Genomic DNA, 16296 nt, shown 5'->3' with positions numbered 1-16296 from the left:
ATATATATATATATATATATATATATATATATATATATCACCATATGCCATTCTGAAACCGTTGACAGATTATCAGAGATCCATTTAAAAAATGCTCTTACGGGCAGCATAAGTAAGGAGATTATTCAACTTGCTATTTCATACACTCTTTATATTATTATCAGCAACACTAAAAAAATATAAAGTCAATAAAGTCAATTAAACATTTCAATTAATAGCTCATGCTATTTTTACAAATATCATTAATTATAAATTAATAAGGATATATAATTGGATAAAAATAATTTAACTCATTGTCTGGCCTTCCAGCATGTAATAAAAAGCCCTAAAATGATCCAGAATACTGCAGCATACCTTGTCTTCAGTGAACCCAAAAGGGCTCCCTTCACACATCCTTTCTCTCGCTACACCGGTTGCCAATTTCTACCCACATCAGATTCAAGCCACTGATGTTGCCATATAAAATCTGCACCCTCCTACACACTCACTTTTACACATCTATGCTTCCTCTGAGACTGCTGGGGTCTGTGAATGAGAGGCGCTTGTGCTACCATAACAATGAGGCACTTTCCAGAACATTCACGTTCACTGTTCCTTGATGGTGGAATATTGCAAATGTCACCAGAACAATCCTATACACCTAATTTTTCAATGCGGCAGTAAGCTGTTTTCTGTGAGTGTGCAAGACTTCCAATTCATTAGCCGCTGTAGGGAAATAACGAGAAGCATATCAAAGTGTAGTAAACTGTAAAACTGTTGGCGCAACAAACTAGTGTGCTTATAATTAAGCAAATAATAATAATTCAGCAAATAATACACCTAGAACGTAAAAATATACAATCTACTCCATTTTACTGCAAAAATTAAATAATTAAATTTTGCGGGGGGGGGGGGGGGGGGAGCTAAAATGTTCCCCACATGTGGGGGGGGGGGGGGGGCGGGTAGCTACAATGTTGCACCATGACAGTATATCAGTAACACGTCTTCAAGCGAAATTAAAATTAAAGATGCAAGGCAGAGTTCACCTAATTTAAGCTTTCAAATGCAACAAAATTCGCATGAGTTTACATTTCCAGTCTCCTGCATTCACATGTGTATATATATACAGTATATGGAAGTCAATGGAATTAAAATTTTAGTGTGACCGCCCCTTAAATCTTACAGAAACATCTGAATAGACAACATTTGATTATTGACAAATTAATTACAATATAAAAAAACAATACTCCTATGAAACTTAACCCCTAAATCTGCAACTTTTCTCCTTTGTCTCCTTTGGATAAACTGTGTTTTGGCATTCCTCATTTATAAGACATGTTGGATAAAAGCATCTGCTACTTAAGTGAATGTAAATGTCAACATGACTTTCTAGCAGTATGTACAGTAGCTGATATAATAGATCTCACCTCTTGTGGAATGTTCCAGGCCATGTAGACGTGGCTTTTAAACTCATCCATCCACACTTCAGCCACTCTCAGAGCATTTCTGCGCACATGGGCAGTGAGATCCTCGGTGTAGGGTTTGTGGGCGCGCTCAATATGGGCGATACGGGCACAGGGCAACACCTCCACACTTCCTCCACACTGCCACACCTACACACACACACACACACACACACACAAAGAATCTAAATAAGAAAGCATCTTCATGCTGAGAAAAAAAAAGGCACAATTCTTGGCAAGAGATCTATTCACTGGACCAGACTGAGGACCAGATGAAGTGCAGAAGCTTGTATGAAGATCTTGCATAACACTTGTGTCTCTACGACTAAAGCTTATTTGAACCTCTTAAGAACACCCAAACATGAGACCCTAAAGAGTCTGAAAGGGAATTTAATATATGTGGCCTGTGCAGTAAATAAGATTAAGGTAATGAATGTACCCAGGCATGTGAACCCTGACTTGGTTCCAAAACCGAGTGAGGCAGCTGTCGTCTATGGCAGTAGCCTAACACAGATGGAAGCTCATAAGTGACTGATTTGGAAAACTCTATATAGACAGCAACTCTGTGCAAGATTCAAATAGAGCTTCACGTTTGAAGCAGAGTTTAGAGTTAGCATGCTGCTAAGCTAACCATCAGCTTGTCAGACACAAATCAGAGCACACAAATACTGATTAAATAGTAAATTTTTAATGAGATCAAACAATTTTTCAATAGTTCTTAATATTTAATGAATTATACCTTTGTGAAAAAGTAGGCACACTTTAGAATACTTTTAAAAAGAGCACTTATTCCTGAAAGAATATACTTAAGTGCTTATAAATTAAAATGTATTATGGTTTAAATAGAGTGGTAGAGTGTATGTCATGCATTTAATATATTTGTTATTACACATTGTAATGATGCAGTTGCAATTTAGTACATTTGAAATATATTAACTTTAATATTGGACAATACAACTACAGTTAAAATTATACTTTACATGCACTTTGGTATTTTTAAACAAGTGTTCTTCTTTAAAGCACGGCAAAAGATCATTTTAAAAATCATGATTTAAAATGTACTTCAAAGTAAAAAAATAAAAAAATAAAAAAAATAAAATAAAAAGTGTAATCTCTGTATGTATATGTAAAATAAAATGAACATTTTATTTATTTATTTACTCTTAATAATAGACATGTATCTCAGTTTACCAACCATTTTGGATTTATCTGTCACTGAACAGGTCACATATTTATGATGCCTCAAAACCGCCATAGGCAGTCAGATAAGTCTTGAAATTGAGCTTAATGTGTATGTCCTGCTGGAAGAAGAAAAAAGAAAAAACAGGGAATTCTGGCTCATACTATTCACCAGCAACTAGCAACACTATTCAACCTAGTTGAACAGGCTGAATGACCAATGAAGTCTTAGTAGTTTACTTAAAGAATGGGTCGACAATTTCGGAGAGGTTAGCAATAGCAAGCTAGCTTTGAAAGCATAAGATTCCACCCTCCCTGCATAATCACTCTGCAAAGCCACACCTCCTCCAAAACACATGACACGATGAGAGTCGATGTTGATGGTGGGTTGAATGCACTGCTCACATATCATGTCAGTGTGGAGTCTACAGGATGCATAGAGGTATGCAAATACATTTGTTCTTCTTTAAAGCACGGCAAAAGATCATTTTAAAAATCATGATTTAAAATGTACTTCAAAGTAAAAAAATAAAAAAATAAAAAAAATAAAATAAAAAGTGTAATCTCTGTATGTATATGTAAAATAAAATGAACATTTTATTTATTTATTTACTCTTAATAATAGACATGTATCTCAGTTTACCAACCATTTTGGATTTATCTGTCACTGAACAGGTCACATATTTATGATGCCTCAAAACCGCCATAGGCAGTCAGATAAGTCTTGAAATTGAGCTTAATGTGTATGTCCTGCTGGAAGAAGAAAAAAGAAAAAACAGGGAATTCTGGCTCATACTATTCACCAGCAACTAGCAACACTATTCAACCTAGTTGAACAGGCTGAATGACCAATGAAGTCTTAGTAGTTTACTTAAAGAATGGGTCGACAATTTCGGAGAGGTTAGCAATAGCAAGCTAGCTTTGAAAGCATAAGATTCCACCCTCCCTGCATAATCACTCTGCAAAGCCACACCTCCTCCAAAACACATGACACGATGAGAGTCGATGTTGATGGAGGGTTGAATGCACTGCTCACATATCATGTCAGTGTGGAGTCTACAGGATGCATAGAGGTATGCAAATACATAAGTTGTCAGGCAGGTAGGACAGCCTATCGTAGCCCTCGGACCAAGGGATATGATTGGACGAACATTTTATGGTCCTACATCTTCCACAGACAATATAAATACATACAAATACATTTAGACCATGTAACATAGTGATTGCTATTAGAATGTGAAGAGACTTTCAACCAGCATAACAAAAAACATTTTTGAACCAAATCACCTACCCTGCTTTTAAAAACTATGTTGGGGACAACAGCACAGCAGTATCCTAATCTGTTCAAAACATAACAGCATAAGTGCACTGGTGAAAAGCTATGCTGTATTGTTTTAAAAAATTATAAAGCTACCAACCCAGTCTCATAAAAATACGTACCTCTGGGTACTTTTCTGCAACACCATTTTTACATACCTTACTGCACGTTTCGCTGCACTTTCAAAGTGAAATGTCCACTGAGTGGCGCTAAAACACGGGTTCAATACGTCATCCCTGGCACGTTTTTATTACGTTGATATAGATACGTATTGCTGTGTTTTTATTACGTTTCTTCAGGTACGTATTGCGGCGATTCAGAATTCAAATATCCGGGGACTGTAGCTAAAATTTTATGGTCTATCGTGTTGAAAATATGCCCTTCACCAAACCCAACCCTAAACCTACCCGATAGTGTTAACAAATGCAAAACTGATATAAAAAAATTTTTTTTTTGATGCAACCGTTCCATTTTAACTTCCTTATATGCAGATTTGAACTGTTTTGTCGAACCGTAGTTACACAGGATTCAAACCAGAGTTCCTCACCTCTTAAGTACGTCTCTGTACTCCGTGAGCTACCGAACAAACCTATCGTCTATGAAAACCCATTAATATGAAGCTGGATATGTGCGGTGCTAACATTCAAAAGCATCAGTTTTCAAATCTCCCAGCATATTACAAGTGTTTTACTCTTCAAGTAATTGTGCGAAAATTACGCTTTATTAATCGAAACTTTGTAAATCATACTTTGTGTGAAAATAATATAAAAGGTGTCTGAGTTTTACTGCCTCTAGTGTTAATTTCTTTTGGAAACTGCAGTGATATATACTTATTGGTACGTATTTCGCGTCTCGCGAAAAAGAGTCCCCAGGTACGTTTTTGCCATGAGACCGGGTAGAAAACTACATAGGGCAAAAGGCTCTTACAACAACAATAAAATATGTACCCAACTGCTATCTATATGTAGACAAAACTTCCATTGCTCTGTCAAGATGAGAACTGCATTTTGAAGGCACTGTTATGGTCAGCCAATTTTCAGCAACCACAGTTTGTGGAAAAATATGTCAATCTAAGAGGTCAGGACTTCACTTTGAAGCCAGAGGAAAGGTATCAAGATTATGCTGAGTGTATTATGAGGCTGAGCGGGAGAAGCTATCAAGGATGCCCGATATACGCTTCACTCCAGCAGGTGCACTCATCTCTCAATGTGGGGAGGAAGATGAAGTTGCCGTTATAGCTCAAACAGGACTCCTATCAATGTATTACTCACTTTTAAAGGAGTGTTCACTCCGACAGCCATTTAAAGGTGCCATAGAATGCATTGATACAATATTTTAAATTAAAAGTTAAAGGCAAAAATCTCCAGAAACGGGTTTACATGTCCATTTACAACCCTAGGATTTCTCCCTAGAATTAAATGGTCTGTTTTTACCTTATTTGGAAGGGTCATGAATAATAATGTTGAGCTCTGCTCTGATTGGCTGTTTCAAAGTGCTGCTCAATGTTGAGCTCTGCTCTGATTGGCTGTTTCACAGTGTGGCTCATTTCAGTAGCTCACACAGCAGGAAGGAAACACAGGGAAAATATATATTTCAATACTGTCGCAGTTATACAGACCTGGGAGCAAATGAACAATCAACATGGGAAAACTAGGTCAGGGCAGGCAAATGGAGAGGGAAAACACACAGATAAAGTCCAGGGGCACAGGTGGGAACTTGGGAGGAGGTCGAACATCTGGGAGGGGGCCGGCAGACAGAGTCCTGGGAGGTGACAATGGAGGGAGGGGCCAGGGAGGCGACAGGAAGGACTTGGAGCAGGTGGAGCCAAGCAAGACCCAGGCCACACCCATGATGGTGGCCGACAGTGGAGCCGACGGAGGGAGGAGCCATGGAGGAGGAAGGGCCGACGACTCCAGGGGGCCGACCAACGGCGGAGGAGCCAGAGGAGGAGACGGCAAGCCGATGAGCCAGGGCGACGGGGAGGATCTGGAGGGCCAAGGCGGAGCAGATGGCGCCGGCGACTGATGCGGAAGCGTGGATACGAAAGGCCGCGGTGTAGCCGGAGCGACAGAGGACTGAGGAGGAGCCGAAGGGATGAAGGAGCCTGATGGAGCCGGAGGGACGAGGCGCAGCTGGAGGAGTGGAGTCCTGAGGCGCAGGATTGTCGACTCCAGACCAAGGCAAAGCCAGAGGGACGAGGGAGCCCGGGTAGCTAGTGGACTGCTGGGCCACGGCGGAGAGGAGAGAGCTGGGAGCCATGGTGGAGCCGACGGTTCCATGGGCCGAGGCGGAGTCCGGGGCTTAGAGGCTGGAGGTGAAGTCAAGGGATACTCCAGCCACAGCGTCGCTGGAGGATGGCAGTCCCGCGGAGCTCGCACTGTGCTGATGGTGGGCTGAGGGCGAGCAGAGGGGCTGCCAGGTGACAGTGGTGGAGGAGGCAAGAGAGGGTGGGTAGGCAGGCATTTGTGAGCCTCCAGGCTTAACTTGGGACCAAGAGTTCTCTCAGGGCTGGACGTGGGAACAGGAGCCCTCTCTGTGCTAGACTCGGGGACTGGGTATCTCTCTCTTTTGGACTGGGAAACGGGAGCCCACTCAGGGCTGGGCGGGACCAGCAGGGACGAAGGAGAGAGGAGAGGGGTAAAGTCGGCTTCCAGTTCTGTTTCCCAGTCTATAAGGTCCCTCTCGAAGTCCAGCAGTCCCAGCTGTATAATCAGATCTCCCTCAGCCACGGTGCAGTGGGCTCCACTCCACTCCACGCTCTCTCTGTCCGCGGCATTCTCCCTCGTGGCGGGCTCTGTTGCCAGCTCTCGCACCTTGACTGACGTCACTTGCAGCTCCAGCTCCGTGGCGATCCGTTGCTCTGTCGCTCCATGCGGCAATGACTCGTCAGCGGCGGCGTGCTCGGGCTCTCTGTCAGCAGTGGGCTCAGGCATGTGCTCTGCGCAGTGGGGAGATGGTGGGCTGGGCACTGGGTCCGTAGTGGCACTGGCGAGATCCCCCTCGGGACAGACCGTGAACGGGGATCCGTGTCTCGCCAATTTCCACTCCACAAAGGCGGCTAAACTCGCTCAAGGGCCTTCCTTGGACGATGGCGCTCTGTATGCCAGCAGGAGGAGGAGGTATTCAGGGCGAAGGAGGGGATCCATGGACACAAAAAACACTGAGCAAAAACAGAAACAAAAACGGAGGGAACACACGGAGGTAACTTTTTAGGTCTGGCATTCTGTCACGAACCGCTACTGTGAGGAGCACGGAGCGAGGAACGAGGAGACGTGGAGTAGACTTCAAACAAACAGGCTTTAATTAACATCAATGGAACCAGGAACACATGTAGTGGGGAAAAACGAACATTCAATACCAGACGAGGAAACTCAGAACAGGACTCACTATAAATACACAGGACTTGACGAGACACACCTGGGAGCAAATGAACAATCAACATGGGAAAACAACATGGGCACAAGGAGAGGGAAAAACACAGAGATAATGTCCAGGAGCGTGACACTTATGCCCCCCAAAGCTGCATTTATTTTGTCAAAAATACTGTAGAGTAAAAACGTCTTGAGTTATGAATATAACCCTGGTTCCCTGAAAGGTACACTGCATCATGATGTCATGGCACAGCGTAGAGTTCCCTTGGAAGGGAACAGTAATATTGTAAAATATTATCACAATTTAAAATAATGATTTCTATTTGAATATATTTTATTCTATTCTAAAAAATAGTATATCATTTATATATATAAATTAAAAATTGTATTCAACATGGACACATTACTTTAATCAAAAGTGACAGTAAAGACATTTATTAATTAATGCTGTCCTTTTAAACTTTCTATTATCAAAGAATCCTGAAAAAAAGTATCACGTTTTCCACAAAAATATTTGATATTCTGAAGGATCATGTGACACTAAAGACTGGAGAAATTATGCTGAAAATTCCACTTTATGTCACAGGAATAAATTATAATTTACAATATACTAAATAGAAAACAATTATTTTAAATGGTAGTAATATTTCACATTATTACTTTTTTTATTACCGTTACCACCGTATTTTTTTTTATTTAATAAATGCTTGGTGGGAAATGTCCTTGGTGAGTGACATCTTTTTAAAAGCATAAAATCATATTATTACAGACTGTTTACAGGCAATGTATGCAAATGAGCAGTCACGATGCAGCAAATCTTGTGGGAGTGTCGAAAGCGATCCGCTGCCTGATTCAGTCAGATACAGTTATCGAGTGTGAATGCCTACTAGCATCCAGCAGCACATTCTCTTGGTGACTTTGAGCGATTTAATCGCTGTCAGTTTGAACACACACTCAAGTGAACAGGAGATCTGGTCAAGCACACACACCAATTACACTTGGTTTTGAGAGCACCTGCCTTGAATTGTGTAGCGTTTTGGTAAGTGGCTGTATGAGGTGCTTGAACGGGGTGAAAAGAGTCAGTCAGTTTAAATCTAAAATTGCACCAGGCTACAGTTATAAGCAGGAATACAATTAGGCCTTGTTTTGAGTCAATTACGAGTAACCCTTCAATGAAAGTGGCAGTTTCTATGACAATGGCACACCAATGACATGCAGACTTGGAAACAGCACATGGCACATGAAATTCACTTTCTAGAAGATGTCTGATAGCAAAAGGTACAAGGACAACCAGCTTGGATGGTTTCCCAGATCAGAACGGTGCAATTAAAAGGACTTACTACTATAAACTTTAGTGGCAGTTGTTAAATTGAAAAAAAAAAAAAAGAGGCAAACCAAAATTCTCGGCGTGGGTGGAATTGCTGTTGTCACAGTTTATTGTCATTGTTGACCATGGCGTGCATTAGCAATCGCACTGCCCTGATATTTACTCCTGTATAATTTACCCTTGTCAGACTCAGTGTTTGACAGTCGCTGCTCTACCGTGAGTAACATGAGCAACGCACTGAACTGAGTAGTGGGTGGTTTAAAAATGTCTGTTTCTCAAGTATGTGCATATATATGTGTGAATGTGTGACCGCCTGCTTTTATCCCTCTTTTCTGCCTGCCAATCCTCCTACGGACACTCATGGTTTCTCAAAACTAGAGCAGCCCTGCCATTCGTCAGTATTAACTTTTGTCTAGCTGTTTTTTAGTCTCCGGTGTGCTAACATTTACTCTCAAATGATCATCCAAATGCTTGAATTTGTTCTGCTGTGATGACACTGATTGGAGAGTACACTGGTTCAAATGAACCGAAATGTCATTCATTTCCTGATGCAAACATTTGTTCAAGGGTGCTCTATTTCCGTGGAGTGCACTCACCTTACATCACAGAGAGATGTTTGGGATAGCAAGAGTGGCAAAATCAACTGCTAGTGAAACGATGGCCATGTCTGAAATAGAATATATTGTGTACACTCTGAATATTGGCTGCTATTTAAAAAAATTATAATTGTATGTGAAACTAGCTTGAAATGACCAGTCAGCACCTCAGCTTCTGGGTTTATTTTTGTGATTATGACTTTCTGACTGTACATTATCCTGCTTATCATACAGCTACTTTCCAAGGAAATAAATAAATGGACATGAAATATTGATTTATTTTATTAAGTGAGAGGAAAGGCTTCGTGGAGTCACATGAGATACACGAAACTAGCACAGATGTAAATTATACATTTTAGTGGCCATTATACATAAATATTTTATTGTGTTCATTGACAATCAAAAACAATGTTATAGAACTATGTTATTATGTTAATTCAAAACAGTACAATGCCATATTTTTGTCACATGATCTCATTACATTTACTGATTTTGAGTAAAACATTTTTAAGAAATGCATTGCTGTTCTGTTGTAAGTAATCTTAAAGATTCCTAAATGCATCTACTTCCGGAAGGCCAAATAAAGTGCTTTTGCTTTCGCCTATAAACACACAGTGTCTCCCTGACATGGCTGCTTCAACACTAACTGCGGTTACTGAAACCACGCCTTCTTTCTTTTCGTCCACATTTTGGCGGCATTATGCAAATATTTCCACATAGTGAGGTAGATATGTGGGGGCGTGTTAGAACGAGCCGTTTTAGGGGGGTGTGGCAGAGTCTTAACTTTGATAAAGAATATCTCTTTGGTTTTGAGACTTTAGTCTTTGCAACTTCAGGGATCTTATCTACACAATCACAATCAGCTTGTAACACTCCAAAGAGAAAGGAAAACTTGAAATCGCATCATATGACCCCTTTAAGTCTTGGAGGTCCTTTAAAAAATGATTCCAGAAAAATGTGTTAATCACGGCTGATATTACTTGTATAATTTGGGTGCAATGCATTGTGGGAAACCATATGCAGTGTGCTTTTGTATACATTTTGGCAAAAGTAGTGGGTTGATTGAGTTAAACATGAGAAAAGTAAAAATGTGTTTGTTTGTTTGTTTTTTAAAGTTATTTACACACAGCAACAGTTCTATTTAGAAACTTATCATCCTGAGTAATCATTTAATAGGGTTCTTTATTTCTGCTTTTTTGCTTTTTAAATCTGTAACTGCCAACAAATCATTTCAAAGCCAACTCTGTTGATTTTCTGAAGCTTATCCATTCAACTACACTGACTGTCAACATACTCGCAACAGGTATTTAGTATCATTCTTAAAATGTCTATAAATTTTAACTTTCAAAATATAACTAGTTTCCTACCAATCATGTCTTTTTTCTTTTACATTTTTTAAACAGAACAGAGTTGTAAAACCTTAACAGAGTCAACAAAGTATTATTATACGACCAGGTAGATAGGCAGGGGTACTAAAGAAACAGTCTTTATGTCTGTCTGTCAGTTCATAGATAGTGCAGAGAAATCTGGCATCCACGCTGAAGATAACACCAAAATACTGTGATGTGCATGCTTGCACAAAGTATTTCTGTATCTAATTTGCAACCCTTCAAACCTCTAATGAAAAAGACTTGCAAGGATGACGTCTATAAATACTTTGAGTTTCTGTCACCTCGCTATGTTCAGCTTTCCACAGTGAACTAACTGCGTAGCAAGTTAACAATACACATCTGAGAATCGGAATCACTGTTCATTGAGTAAAACCAACGAGAAATAGGAATGTATGTAAAATCACATTAATCAATTATGCTCCAGCAGTCCTAGACAGTCGCTTAAGAGAGCAGTGTGTGCTGAAATGCCTCTTTATTGTAGCTAACGGTAGCTATGTTTTATTTCAGACTAGAAAAGGCCATCTGTTTCGACTCTTGAGGTGCTCCATCAGCAAAGCCTCATTCCCTTTGTATACAGAAGGACAGAAAGAGCCCTCACACAATGCTGCTCGATGTCCTTCAGACCTTGGCCTACTGCAAAAATACCTTCAACACGCTCTCGTTTTCCATCATCCTTTATCTCAACGCCCTTCCAAAGGAGAGTTATATACTAAGCATGCTTTGAGTTTACAAAGCAAAGTGCAGAAATGTTCTCTGGTAGTGTGAATGGAACAAAGGAGTTTGATTTGCTTTTGTGAGCAAACAGTGATTCATGAGCAGAATAGCAGAATCCATGTAGAATAGTGTAGAACTAAGTAAAGAACCAAAGTGAATATTACTTCCATTTCATACTACTCTCATACTGTGGTCTGTTAACGCTGGGAACACGGAAAAGCAAAGGGACCCAAACAGAGAAAAATCACAGTTATGATGCACTAAATATTAGCCGATCGACCAATTAAATTGTATGACTGGAACTAACTGTTATATAATATATTATATCAATCCCACAAATTCCAGGTTGAGGTCATATTTCACCCTACAATGAAATGACAAAATAATTATATCTTGAATAAATATATGAATATATTTTTACAGTATTGCAAACAAACAAACAAATAAATCCCGGATTTTCATTTTCAAACAATCAAATTAAAAGACCGGTGTAGCGATCAAATTAAAATTAGTGTGTCAGATTGGTCGAGACGCTACACCGGAATTAGCTGTTGTATAATTATATTAATATTATAAAAGATCAATTCCACAAAACCTCACAAAATATCCATGTCCATGTCATATTTTACTCTATAGTGAGATGACAAAAGAAAATATATATTGGATGAAAAATATAATTCTCACTACTGTAATGCAAATAAATTAATAAATAGAAGCCTTATTCTCAATGCTGTATAACAGAAAAAAAGTAACTTTAAATTTTATTGTGTATATAAATTTAAAATGTTTTTTTTTTACTATTTTGTTTCTTTTCTTTTTCAATTTTTGGGTGAACTATCCCTTTAATATTTTTTTATTAATATGTAAATATGAAATAATTTTTTAATTAAATTATATTCTTGCCCTGTCCAAATACCCACACTTGCGGTCTTTGCACTTGACCACTTGACTACTTCTATGACGTATTTCCTGTATTTGGTCCAAGTGTTCAAGTGAGCATGAAGACTGAAGTGTGTGTAGAACTTTTCATTACCTGATGGGACACACTTATAGTGTTGTAAAAATGCAAGTGTTTACAGAGCTTTATTTTTATTTTCAATACTTTGCATTTTAAAATCAACTTCTAAATGTCTGTTCAGTAGTCCCTATAACAGATGACACAATTAAATTTTGTGGTGCTTCTAGTGATAAAAAGCAGTTGCAAATGTTGTACAAAATAATTATCACCACTACTCATTTGCACCAATAAAACATGCAACTCTTTGTTTTACTACCAAATTATATGTAATATCTCATTATTATCAATATTTCACAAACATTGGAAAGGTTTCCATGACCTCTCACGAGATCTCGGCAAAAAGTCTCACGATTTATTTCCACAACATGCTGCATGATGGGATACACTAAGCCTTGAATACTGCTCCAGAGCGGTATTCGAGATAGTGTGTGTTAAGGGCACTGCGCTCTGGCGTTTTTAATATCTGGGACAGTCTTGCGCACTTACTTCCTGTCACAAGTGCTCTCAAGTGGCCAAGACCGCAAGTGTGGGTATTTGGACAAGGCAACCAAATAGGAAACTAAAACTACAAGTAGGTGGTGGTAAATGTCTTAATGAAGAAGTCATCGAGTCATACATTCTATCACACTACTGTGTTGATAAACACACACGAACACGATGATGAAGATGCGTAGTCTTTAATAAATCCACAGAAGGTAAATCCAAACAGAGGGAAGGCTTGCAACACACGTAGCATTGACGAGACCCGACAACAATGAACAGAAAGAGAGCAACTTAAATACACAAGCAGACAAGACTAATTAATGACACACACCTGAACAGAATAACACAATTAACTCAAAGTACAGAAAAGGCGCAAAAGGAAAACTAAAAAGTCCAAACTGAAAGATATGGTAACACATTCATTCATTCATTCATTCGATTCGATTCATTCAAACAATTTGTTAATTCAGGAATGAAGTCAATGGCTCTCTTTATGAATGGGCCATTGAATCATTGGTTCATCGGATTTGTTCAAAACGTGGATTCCTTCAGAAATTGTGTGTTGCTCGGAGATGCACAGCAGTTTTGATGTGGCTTTAATAGATAATATGAGCAAAAACAGACAATATTGTATTTAAAATATAACACAATCTTAACTTCTTATTTACTGAGCTATTGTAAAAAAAATCACATTTGTACTTGTGCTATTCGGGACAAAAAAAAAGCACTCGTGTGATATTGCTCTTGCTGCTCGAGTGAATGCTTATCACATGATATAAGTATGAGACAAAAACAGCATTTTTTGGCCCAATATCTTGAATTTTAGGGGCACATAACTGCATTTATGAACTACATAATTATTGCCCTTCATCATGTTTGTCAACGGTCAATATGGTGGGGCAGGTGTGTCAACTGCGTTAATAAAATATTTTCATTGCGTTATTTTCTCATAATTAATTAATTAATTCAATTCATTAAACTATATATTTCAGTCATGACAACTCTCAAAAACTAGACTAGTCATAACAACTAGTCATGACAACTAGACTTGCTTCTGCTAAATGCTCAGATCATAAAATTAAAAGGAAACATGCTGCTGCTGCTGCTGCTAGAGAGAGGAAGATCCCCGTAGCAGATCTAGGCAGGTGGTGTCCTCACTTCACTTTGTACACTTTAAAGGGGTCATATGATGCTGCTAAAAATAACATTATTTTGTGTATTTGGTGTAATGAAATGTGTTTATGCGGTTTAAGGTTCAAAAAACAGATTATTTTCCACATACTGTACATTATTGTTTCTCCTCTATGCCCCGCCTTTCTGAAACGCGTCGATTTTTACAAAGCTCATCGGTCTGAAAAAGCGAGTTGTGCTTTATACAGATCTTCTTTATGCACCAAGAGCTTGTAACACTCCAAAGAGAAAGAAAAAATTTAAATCGCATCATATGACCCCTTTAATACGCGTACATGTTCCACATAATGTCCTTTATTTCAAGTGATTCAGTGTGAGAGGACTCCATCTGCAAATTGCATAAATGCTTCATGAGCTTTATAACACGATGCTGTAATCTCCGTTTATCACATCAGAATGCTTCAGACATGTGATTAATTTGCTTCTCACCCACTAAGCATGTAACGCTGATTGGCGACATAGTACGTCCACCTCTATATAGAACGGCAAACAAAGTCTACTATTTTTATTCGAAACAGTGAAATTTGATGCCTTTCTCTCAAAGACCTTAATCTTCACAAATATAACTCACCATCTCATTGTCGGCATAGTGCTGCCGTAATATACTGCAGACAGATGAAACCCAGTGGGAATTGTGGGTAAAGTGAGGTAAAAGGTAGTAGCGCCTCTAATCTGACTAAAGCACCTCTGCCTTCTCTCAGCAGCCTGTCTTTTTTATTGCTTTTACCATAATCTGGAATAAACAGAGACATGAACAAATCTAGCACACTGTGTCTCTGTGTGCCTTCTGGTGCAATCAGAGCGATTCACTTTCCATTTATCCACAAACCAGCGAGGGACAGTGAAAAAGTATGTCTCTGAGAAAATTGTGCATGCTTTCAGAGAAGAGCAATCAGTGGTCCATTATCAAGCATAAAAATCTTAAAAGCATGCCATTCACTGAGGGAAAATTACCAGGGAGGGAAATGCCACCCTACTCTCTCCTTTAGCGTGATTGATGATTATATTTCACTGTGCTTGGAGAGAGTGGTCATAGCTTTGAAAGTCAAGCCATTTTAGGGTTGTGCTGACTCATAGAGAGGGCAGACAGAGACAGAAAGTTTGCTCTCTAGTCTGTGAATTTTATATGTTATACACACTCAGTAGGTATGTGTATTTTTTATTTTGTCATCAGCAAAGCCCAATGTCATTTATACGTTTTTAAGCATTGCTTAATGGAATAGTTCAGCCAGAAATGAAAATGTACTCACCCTCAAGCCATCCAAGATGTAGATATGTTTGATTTTTAATTGGAAAAGATTTGGAGAAATCTAGCATTACATCACTTGCTCACTAATGGATCCTCTGCAGTGAATGGGTGCCGTCAGAAGGAGAGTCCAAATAGCTGATACGGTAAAAACTTTACAATAATCCACAAGTCCATCAATTAATCAATCATTACGATGCTTTTAACCTCAGAGCGTTGTTTCCAGCCAAAATGGATAGAGAGTCCTCCATCCAAAATATTGCTTTCTCAGTAAAAAAGTCATCTCATCTGAATCAGGAGAGAAATATGCACTGATAAAACACTGTTAGCCAGAGACGGCACTCGAGTTAGTGACTCGGACTCGAGTCTCATTTTAATAGACTTCAGACTCGACCTGAAATGACTTCAGACTTGAGTCTTTTACTCGAGTCTTTTATCCTTAACTACTGATCTCATAAAGAAAGAACTTGGAATTTACTTATGCTTTTACAATATCTGCATCACGCATTTCCCTGTATGTTGATGTAGATGGGACTCTTATCATAGTATTTAATGTATTACGTATTACGCGTATACCAAAATGTCAGAAGGTTATGAAACATTCCGGGAACCACAATGTCATATTTTCTTACATTTGGTTTTAATAGTGTGTCAGAATCAGGATCATGAACATCAGTTAGATGCAGTGAATGTGGAAAAACAATTAAAGATACAGGAATGACAGCATAAAATCTTAGAACGCATCCACAAAGGTCAGTAACATTAACTCATGTACAGTATGCTGCGGTGTGTCCTGTTAAAAACATAAATGAAATTCTAGCCTTAAACCGAGCACAACATTGATCAGTCTTTTCGTACTGGTAAACTTCACACACAGGTAACGTTAAGGCTATTCTCTCTCTTAATGTATTTGTGTGTGTGTGTGTGTTCAGGTTTGACTAATCATAATGCAAAAACTGACGCTTCAAATAAACATTGATAATCGCTAAACATTTATTCAGATGCAACACCTAAAAAAAG

General features: G+C 39.0%; 1 protein-coding gene across 1 annotated transcript in view; it reads right to left on the bottom strand.

The window, feature by feature from the left end:
- The window catches only part of LOC107552972 (polypeptide N-acetylgalactosaminyltransferase 18-like), a 153828-nt gene that overhangs the window by 45272 nt on the left and 92260 nt on the right, over positions 1-16296 (bottom strand). The window contains exon 7 of the mRNA XM_016235034.1: positions 1407-1592. Within this exon, the coding sequence (XP_016090520.1) occupies positions 1407-1592 (186 nt within the window). The remainder of the gene's footprint in view (positions 1-1406; positions 1593-16296) is intronic.

Source organism: Sinocyclocheilus grahami, unplaced genomic scaffold (assembly GCF_001515645.1).
Source record: "Sinocyclocheilus grahami isolate Dianchi unplaced genomic scaffold, SAMN03320097.WGS_v1.1 scaffold462.1, whole genome shotgun sequence".
NCBI lineage: Eukaryota > Metazoa > Chordata > Actinopteri > Cypriniformes > Cyprinidae > Sinocyclocheilus > Sinocyclocheilus grahami.
The sequence above is the reverse complement of the archived record's forward strand: the minus strand, read 5'-3'. Positions and strand labels throughout refer to the sequence as shown.